Genomic DNA, 10,275 nt, shown 5'->3' with positions numbered 1-10,275 from the left:
ATATATGCAATGGTAACAGAATTTTGAAAACTAAACAGAATCCCCCCCCCCCCACTTATACAAAAGAGAGTCAAGAAGGTTTGGTTTTGAGTTTCTTCCTTGCCTACTTCTATCTTTCCAGACTAAATTGATGTTTTTGGAAAAGCTGCTGTATATTTTCTTCAGCATCATCTCTGTATTTCTCTACATTACCATGAGGCAAATTGAGGCAATTACTTTTGATAGCAGATACTGGGTACAGAACAATCGCAGGAAGAAAGCATTCAGCAGGTTTAAAGTTATGAATCAACCATCTTTCTCATTGCCTTTGGGTATTATTTCAGCTTTTATAGTGAGAGAACAGGATATAAACTGAGTAAATATAATAAAAGGGTGCAAACTATTGGTTTTAGGAATCAAATGAAAGACATTTTCAAAGTTACAGCTGTCACATTATTACAATAAATTTAGCACTTACTAAACTTCTATTGTTTATTTATTTTTATTTTTTTTTACCTGTGGAACTTAATCACCATCACCCTCAAGGCTTGGGAGAACAATGACATTTTAAAGTTTAACAAAAGTCAATATGAGCAGTATGTAATCAGAAGATAAATTCTTCAGGTGTTATTTTTTTTCACAGCACACATAAGCCTCATACTGCATTAAGTATTATGTATTTCTGCATTAAAGTCCCTTTTCTTTTCATGCATGAATATACATTTACACAAAGGCATTTCTATTAGTATAATACTTTTTCCTGGTTTACAAGGAAATTGTGGATTCTGTTTTGTAGTTTTATTGTATGATGCCCAGGGTGACTTTTTTTGTGAGATGGGCAGCTATATAATTTGAAAGAATGAAAGAATGAATAAATAAATAAATTGCAGTGATTTCAGTCACTCCCTGAGGGTGTTTTTCATGATGAAGCAAGAAATTTGCATGATAATTTGGCATTCTTATACCCAATGCTATTAATATATTTCAAGATTGTCCAGATGTCTGGAATGAACTAAAAGCAACATAGAAATGATTTGCTGGCCTCTGCTTCCTTTTTAGTCTATTTCAATGCATTTTTAATCCCTCCATTCTAGTATGATCAACATTGATTGACAATACTGTCCAGGCTTTCTTTGATATTGAATTTTAAAAACTTTCTGTTTTCTTGTAATTACATATTTACCAACAGCACAATTCTATATTATCCCCTATTGGGGAATGCACCCCAATAAATGTATATCGGATAGCAGCCTAAGACATCACACATCCTTGAGCAATATATGTTATTTCAAAATGGCTTTAAAAATAGCTGATGTAAATGCTTTTTCTTCTATAATTAAACTGAGCTCAGTGAAATCCAAAGATCATTTTAATTATTTTCAAAAGAGCAAAATGAATAACTTTGTATCATTTGGTGAAATTGGAAACATAGCCTAGTGGTCAATCAGTGATAGACATGTCCACCACAGGTTTATTGAGACAAGAGTGACAAGACTTTCGCTAGCTTGAAAACAGCAAGTGTGACTAAGTGTTTGAAACTGTGCCCCCTTTTTACATTTGTACTATGTGTGTAATGCATGTTTAAAAAGTATGAGATTTTTTATTGTTCTGTTGTACTCAGTGTTTGGAAGCCAGAAAAGTCGCTATAGATGCTCCTATATAAAAACACGATGTAAACTCATTTTGGCTCTAAAGCAACTTTTTTGATTTAGTAGTCTCCAGATTATTGGACTACAATGCTTTGAATTTCACCTGTCAGAATTCTTGGAGTTACAATCTGGAGAACACCAGACTAAGGTAATCTGTAAATGGATAGCCAAAGGCATTCAGGATAACCAAAGACATTTGTCTATAAGAGACTAATATGCCTCTTCAACTGTTATTTCCTAGCAGTTGATATTTAAGATATGTTGACTCAGATTGTAGAGGTAATAACTGCTATCAACATAAATAACTATTTATATCTCAAGTTTCCTTGACTTTGTCCAGTCCCTTTAGAAACCATCTAAATTGGTCTGAAGGCACCCTCGACCCTTGAAAACGAACAATTCTAGGGACTGATTCCTTGGCATTGCGTGGTCCCTTCTCAGGAGGAAACCTGTGCAGTCAGAATTCTCTTTGGTATCAGTTGTTAGCCAATGTAAATAATATTCCTGGGTCTAGAATATTGGTTGTTTAATTCAGAGCACATTTAAACAGGTAAGATTAGTTGGAAATGAAGTGATGAATAATCCACGTTTCCCTATTTGGCTGGGAGTGGGGATAAGGTAGAAACAGGGATTTAACCTTCTGATTCTCTTTTCTACCATTTCTCTATTTCGCCAGTCATTTGCTCCACCTGGAATTCAATTTTCCATGAGGCAATAGGATGCTGGAGCTCCAGGAAGAATGGAAGGGCAAATTTATAGCCACCCCATTCTATCTCCATTTTTCCCCCCAGGGAATATAAATGCTATTGCCGCTAGCATCTAATTTTATCCCCATGGAGTTGGGGGCATGCTGTGTGCAAACTATCATAACCATTCTTTGATAATAGAGAGGCAATTCAGTCTGTTCTAACCTTTGTGGGACAGCATTGAAGGACAAAAAGAATTGCACTATGGGGATCTTATTAAAGAACCTGCAGTATTACAATATTTGTTTGTTCAGGAAAAAAACTCTGAAGAATTCTAATTATATTTCATTAAATCTGACATTTTTGCTTCTTAGCTAAATTTAATATGACTTGGCTAGTCTCATAAACTAAATTGATTCAGGAAACCTTTTTTGAAATCATTAATTCTTCTGATTAGTATTCTGCTTAAAAAGCAGTTCTTTTGTAGGATAGTAAAAATGGAACAGATCCACCAGCGAGATTTTGCATATTCTCAGCACAAAAGCTATGCTTTGATTGGTTTCTGATGATGCAAACCTATTTTGTCTACTCAAAAATAGACTCCAGCTTGGTGGAGTTTAATCTCAGGTAAGTATGCACTTGCAGCCTAAGCCTCTTAATCTCAAGATGGGCAACTGAGACATGTACAGATGTGCAACACCTCCCCAGGTTTTATATATTTGTAAACAGGGCATTGAAATCTTATTGGCATTTTGTAATATTTGGAAGCACAACTTAAATTTCCAAGAAATTCATTCATTCATTCATTCATTCATTCATTCATTCATTCATTCATTCATTCATTCGACCTATATGACTGTCTATCTTATGAAACAAAAACCCAGATGGCTTTCAACAATAATAACACCCCCCCCAAACAGTAAGACCACTTCTTCAATATCAGATGTTGAAAACAACAAATTGCAATTTAAGTTGCCTACACATTTGGAATGTTGAAATAACATTGTGGGTGCATTCACATAAAGGATACTATAAGATAGCATTGTCTCTTCACTAAATGTATTTCATGGCTGAAGGCAGATTGATTTCTTGCGGTTGCATGATATGGGAGTTTTGTACCCATACATCTCAAAGAAGGATAAAGTGGACATATTTAGGATTTTTTCATCTTAACCATTTTGGCTTAGCATGATAAGCAGTTTTGACTATTTATTAATATGTATAACATATTTATAAAAATTAATACATAACCATAACAATATATACAAAATTGTCTACATATTAAAATAATTACAAAAATAAAGTTCATTCAAAAGGAAAGCAATTTCTCTATTGGAAGATTTATTGCTCGTGGACTGAACTGTGTAGGCCCTCATGTTATCAATACATAGCCAAACTTGACTAATAACTGATAATATTACTATTGCTAACATAAAGATAATAGGAAAAAACTGCAAATGAGACAAAACTGTTATAACAAGCAGCAAGAAAAGAATACATTTATTCTGATTTTTAGTCTATTTAGTAACAGGTTGGGAAGTTTTGCAGCCTGTGCAGCATTCAATTTCTTCAACTTCCTCTTTCCCTTGATAGACCTCCTTCTTATATTACCAATAATGCGGCCATGCATGAGTAAACTCTGAAAAATGTATGTATAATTTAGCCATTCATTTTCTTTTATTGTGATATTTTGCTGGTAATCACATGTAGGGACTGAACATATTAAAAACATCAGAGGGCTGCACATTCTGCATATCGAAAATGAAACAGATTTATGTAGGATTCTTGATGCACCAATCTCACTTCAAAAACAAGGTCAAGAAGTTCATATTTCCCTCAATATGAGGAGAAATTTTCAAAAAAATATTGATGGAAAGTTCTTGAAATCTTCTGAAATCATGGATAACATTGTATGCTTTCCATAGTGCATTGCACGTTTTCAGAATTGAAATGCAAGATTAGTTACCCATAAAGAAAATTTCCCTAAAGTAGGCCAGTGAACTTCATAATTCCAAGCCTAATTTTAAACTAAACACGCTTGACTTTCAGCAACTATGTTGAACCATGTTTAATTTACCTGCATTTATTAAAATACATTTGAAATTAAAACAGTAGTAAGAGTGATGAATGCTTAGCTGTTCAAGGCAGTGCCATTATTTTCTTTGTCAAGACAAAGAGACAATGTAATTTGTGTCAACGGAGCACTTTGCATCACTTTAATGTATTTGATTTAGGTGCACTCTGAAGCCTCCACAAGCCCCTTATCTCTTCTATCATTTGCAAATTCAGGAGAAGCTTCTGCACTAGTATAACCAAAGTGAAGAAGCTTATTGTTGCTTTTGGGTAGAGAGAAAAGATTCTATGACGGGGCTATTAAGGAAAGTCTTATCTTGCAATCTCCTCTTAGCAAGGCAAAATCCAAAGCATCTTCCAATCTTTGCATCTCCTAATAAAGTTTGTCTAATTCAAAAACCAAGAAAATAATTAGACATAGAAATATCACAGCAATGGATCAAGGTTGGCAGATCCATAAACTCTTTCATCATCATAGTTATATAGCTTTTTATGTGACTCTGATAATAACCATTTCTGCTTTGCATCCTGAAATCAAGTACTCAAAATGATTTCAATGAATCAATCATTACTATTAATTCACTGGTCTGATCTGTATTGCAGATTCCAGGTCAGATGAAAGAGACTCTCTGACAATGAAGTTTCATGACTTTGCAAACTGTTCTCATATATTTCATTCTGAGATTTTTGATGAACTATTTAAAAATAGATTATTAATAACTTTTTATATATATATTTTTTATCACTGCAGACTTTCTTTCCTCATTGAAAAAGAAAATCAGAAAACATGCCAGAGCAAAGTAATGATTACAGGGTGGTGGTGTTTGGAGCAGGAGGAGTTGGCAAAAGTTCACTGGTCCTGAGATTTGTTAAAGGCACCTTCAGAGACAGTTACATCCCTACAATTGAAGACACTTACCGGCAGGTGATCAGCTGCGATAAGAGCATATGCACTTTGCAGATTACCGACACAACAGGGAGTCATCAATTTCCTGCCATGCAACGCTTGTCTATTTCCAAAGGACATGCATTTATTTTGGTCTATTCAGTCACCAGCCGGCAGTCTTTGGAGGAACTCAAGCCCATTTATGAACAGATATGTCAGATCAAAGGGGATACGGAGAGCATTCCAATCATGCTGGTGGGAAACAAGAGTGATGAGGATCACAACCGAGAGGTACAAACCGCTGATGGAGAGGCCATGGCCAAAAAATGGAAGTGTGCCTTCATGGAGACATCGGCTAAAATGAACCACAATGTCAAAGAGTTGTTCCAAGAGCTGCTGAATTTGGAGAAACGTCGGACTGTGAGTTTACAAATTGATGGCAAGAAAAGCAAGCAGCAGAAAAGAAAAGAAAAACTGAAAGGCAAGTGTGTGGTCATGTGAAAGGATCCTTATTCCGGAGCAGTCAGGCAGATGTCTTCTTCTGACTGTACCAGATTTCATGCCCCCTAAGCCATGGGAAAATTGGTGGAACTGTCTTATTAATAGCAATTTTGAAAGAAAAGTACCTGAATCAAGCAGTTGTTTGCAGTAAAAGTACTTTCAAGAAGTTGTCTTTTCATAAATTAGCCATTAATGAGAACAAAAATTGTTCCAAAGGCGCAATGGTATCTAACTTGCAGATCAGAAACAATAATATTTCCATTAAAAAAGACTTTTGCTAGCAGTACTATTGCAATGAAAGGATCTGGTAATTACTCATTTAAAGATAAACACTAGTGTTATGTGCAGAATTATGAAAGATGCATGTGGGTGTGTACGCACATCCATACACACATATTTGGCAGACTTAATTTAATTTTATTTAGGCATTAGAAAAATGACTTTCCTAGATTGTATTTTTCCCCTCTTCTGCTCTATCTTGTTTTTATTCTCAATGATTCCTTACCCTCCTAAGTAATGTGTAAAAAAATAATCTTCCCTCTTGTAGCCAGAAGAACTGCTCAGTACATGGGCAAAGATCATTACCCTTCAGCTCTACTTGCAAATAGTTCAGTCCAGAGATGGCATAAAAAAAGGATACCTGGGAGAGGAAATAGTTTTTGACCAAAAAACTATTTCTATATTTCCTAACTTTCTTTATATTTATTTCTCCCAAATACCAAATAATAACAATGTTCTATAATCCAAAGAATTTCTAATTTATAAGGTTATCGAATGAATTACAGTTATAATCCATAAATTGTGAAGAGTTAAAACAATACAATTAATTTACTATAGACTGGTTAGGAATATTAGTGTTGGGGAACAATCATGTGTTACAAGGAGGACAACCAAAGAGCATACTTGCCGATATGGCACAGACAGGGAGGTCCATACCTTTTTGCCAGAAGTGCACTGATACAAATTCAACTGATAGATGTGGATATTTTCTCTGTAATATTCAGCTTCAGGAAGAAAGTCGAATGGTAACATCCATACACTAGTTCCAAAATCTGATTGTTCCCTAGACACATAAATAAAACCACTGAGACTATACAAGTCTGGAGCTAGTGCAGATAATTTTTTTTACCAGTAATGGGAAGAAGTAAAAAAAAAAAAATCGTTCTTCCCTAACCATGCCCCTTAAAACAGATAAACAGTACATCCCACTCTAGTTGCAGCAAACCACAGAAGTTGTGTCTATGAGGATGGATCCACCAGGAAATTTTAAGTGAACATTGGAATTAGGAAAATTTCAAAAACAAAAACACTCTCATTCCTCAATAAATCATTTTCTGTGCACAGTAGACATCAAGGAGTGCCTCCTCATCATATTCTCAACAAATCTAAGCTGAAGCTTCATTTTAAAGATGAATCATTTAGTTATATTTACTACCAAAGAATAATAATCTTAACTATGTTTCATCGTAATCAAATATTAATTTAATTTTTCTTCCTTCCTCATTATCCATGCTATATCTTAAATTGGCCCCTGGTTTGCCATTCAGGCCAAATATGGTCCTAAATTCAAAGAAAGATGGCCAGCCCCTTAGAGAATAGTTTAAGATTCTCTGAATCTTATTTGCAAACAGATGTGGATTCAAGTTAGGTTTGATGATCTTAAACAGACAACTGAAACCTCTGCATTTATATTATAGCACATGAATCAGAACATTTGTCTCTCTTTTTAAGGAGAATATAAGGAGAATGGGGCCTTTTGAAACAATATATTGGTGTTTTAGCAAATGGCTTTATCAAAAGTGAGGCAATATAGCAAAGTATTCACAAAAATAGGATGTGTGTTTCACTGTGAATGTCACTGAAGAGGCTCTTTTAATGCATTGTCTGCTTTTAACTAGGTATTGCTCATGATGATGTTAATGCTGTGAATCCTTCCATCTTAGCAGCTCCAAACAAATTTCTGTTTTGCACAAAAACAAGAATTGCAGACAAGCAGAAACCTTCCATATGAAACCATAGCTCATTTCAAATGGAACCTTTTCTTTTTCATTTTCTGTAGAGGAGAAATAAAAATGGATGAACTTGAGGTGAAGATAGATGTTTGATCTTGATAGAACAAATGTGTGAGGGGAGTGAAGTGTTACAGCAACAACTTGCACCTTTAAAGTACACACATTCATTTGAACAAGAAAATCTTTCTTCTGATGTTCCAGTAAAGGAGGGATGGGGGAGGAATACTACTTTAATAGTGCTCCTCTCATATGGTTATTTGTTCCAGACTGAACGGAGATGATTAATTGTGTACTCAGAAATGTGGTGGAAATTATTTTGACACCCATTCAGTACATTCTGAAGCATTTTCAGGACATCAAAGCCTGTCAAAATTTCCTCCACATTTAGAAACTATAAGATGGATCCAATAGCTTTTTTTTGTCTCAGTCAGAATCTCCAGGAGAAGGAAACCAAGAGCTGAGTTCATCTAACATTCTTAGTCTAGTTGGTGAAATCGAGCTGTCAAATAGGATTTTTTTGTAGCTTACCCTGATATGAGAACCCATCCAATTAGGTTAATTTATGATTTAAGGTATTGCATGAATCCAAATAGACCTAACTCATGAACCAGATTAAGCTTGTGGCCTGAATTCATTGGACATAACCCATTGGTTTCACTCAACAAGTGCTTCCAATTCAAACTTTTCCAAAGGAACAGTACATAGGTATTTTCAAATTTTCTTTTAATTTTTTTTGTATCAGGTTTGTCGTTAGAATCTTTTTAAAACCACATGTAAGCATATGGGCAATTTTTTTTAATTTTCTGTTAAACAAGTTGATTTTCAAATTATCACAAAATCCAACAGCATTTAGTATGGCAATAATTTCATATAGAACCACATTATTGTCTTCTTTTGTTTTTAAGCATGGCTTCACTAAAAAAGGTTTTCGTCCTTTCCATTTGGGATTCCATTAAGGAAAATAAAAACTCAAGACTGAAATACATTTTGAAATATAATCTGGTAGCTGCTTGCTAAAATCACATGTTACATTTAGAATATACTTAAAAGCAATGAATATTTTGAATTAGAATTTCAGGACCAACCTAAACATGATTTAAGAAAAGACAGCTCTTGGTTCCTCTTTCCTTCATAAATTTTGCCAACTTCATTCCTAGCCCTATTTTTCTTAACCTGCAGAAAATGAATAGAGCAACTCCAATATATTTTTTTGGAATCATTCAGTACTTTAAGGCATCCTTGAACATTGAAGTCACCTTGAACATTGAAGCATTTCTCTGACTTCCTATAGCAATATTTGCTCCAGCTACACCTATTTATCAGGGATGCTTCCTATTTTACAGTAATAACTGCTGGCTAATTAGTGTTCTTCTTTGTAATTTGGAGAGTAGTTTTCTAGCCACTTGCTGTACTTACTATTCTTCAGGATTTATCTTCTTTCTGAATTAACTCTGGGGATGTGGAAAAGATGGATAAGGCTGGACTTGATCTGAATCATTTTTGCAGTTGCGGCACTGAAAAAGAGAAGCTTTAGTGATGATTAAATTAAATCCCATTGTTTCACGAATCGGTTCTGTAAAACTACATACAGATATAAGCCATGATTTATTCTAATGGCAATGCATGTGCATGAATACTGAGGCACTGGGAAGCACATAGCCTGCCAATTCACAAACTCACAGATGCTAAAACATCTTTAGATCTTCCAATAGGGCAGAACAGTTAGTTTCTTTTTAATCAAGCCAAAAGAGCTATGGTTTTAACTCAGTTTAATATGATCAGCAGCAGACAAAATAGAACCTTCAATATCCCATAGCATGTTTGTGTGTGAGAAAGGAGTTCCACTTGGATGCTGCAAATATGCTTTCGTCATTATAATCCTGGGAGATAACTAAAAGCAGCCCTACAACCTACAGCCTGTAACTCCCAGAAAAGCTATTAATAGAACTTTCCTTGTAAATGCATGACATCCCTGTCAAAGAAGCTTGTACAAATCCTTCTTAACTTCATTCAGTCTATATTATCTAAAAAAAAGACAGTTCATTTATTTCCCAAATCCTGTCTGTGATTGCAAATCTAATCATTTGTATCAAGGAAACTGAAACAATCAATTTTAAACATGTAAGTATCCTATTTAGATTCCAGAAATTAGAAGATATTTTAGATAGTTATGCATATTAGCCTCTGTTAAATCAGTCATCTCTTGGAGGTCATTATTTAAATGAAAACATAATATTCTTCTGTTGCTTGTTGATCCCATTCTTGTAATAATAGAATAAGCCATGACTATATTTTATAGCTTTGCATTTACTGGGGCAAGGCTACTATACAAGCAATATTTATTGTTGGACCAGTAATTCTAAAGAAGGTATGTTTTATATTATACCTTTTTGTTGTAATTTATAACAGATTTTACATATATGTGTGTTTATCAAAATACATGTTCACTCTTACAATGTAAAGTTTTGTGGGAATTTTTTGATAGAAGA

General features: G+C 34.4%; 1 protein-coding gene across 1 annotated transcript; it reads left to right on the top strand.

Annotated features, from left to right (window-relative positions):
* The first annotated feature begins 5,174 nt into the window (after positions 1-5,174).
* DIRAS2 (DIRAS family GTPase 2) lies at positions 5,175-5,869 on the top strand. The gene has a single exon (XM_015821042.1). The coding sequence runs from the start codon at positions 5,175-5,177 to the stop codon at positions 5,772-5,774; it is 600 nt and encodes a 199-aa protein (XP_015676528.1). The 3' UTR covers positions 5,775-5,869.
* Positions 5,870-10,275: the final 4,406 nt, after the last annotated feature.

Source organism: Protobothrops mucrosquamatus, unplaced genomic scaffold, assembly GCF_001527695.2.
Source record: "Protobothrops mucrosquamatus isolate PMUCROS unplaced genomic scaffold, P.Mucros_1.0 scaffold1234, whole genome shotgun sequence".
Lineage (NCBI taxonomy): Eukaryota > Metazoa > Chordata > Lepidosauria > Squamata > Viperidae > Protobothrops > Protobothrops mucrosquamatus.
The sequence above is the reverse complement of the archived record's forward strand: the minus strand, read 5'-3'. Positions and strand labels throughout refer to the sequence as shown.

What these genes read in the sequence shown, in the direction of transcription:
- DIRAS2 (XM_015821042.1), top strand. Translation starts at nt 5,175, where the DNA reads ATGCCAGAGCAAAGTAATGATTACAGGGTGGTGGTGTTTGGAGCAGGA.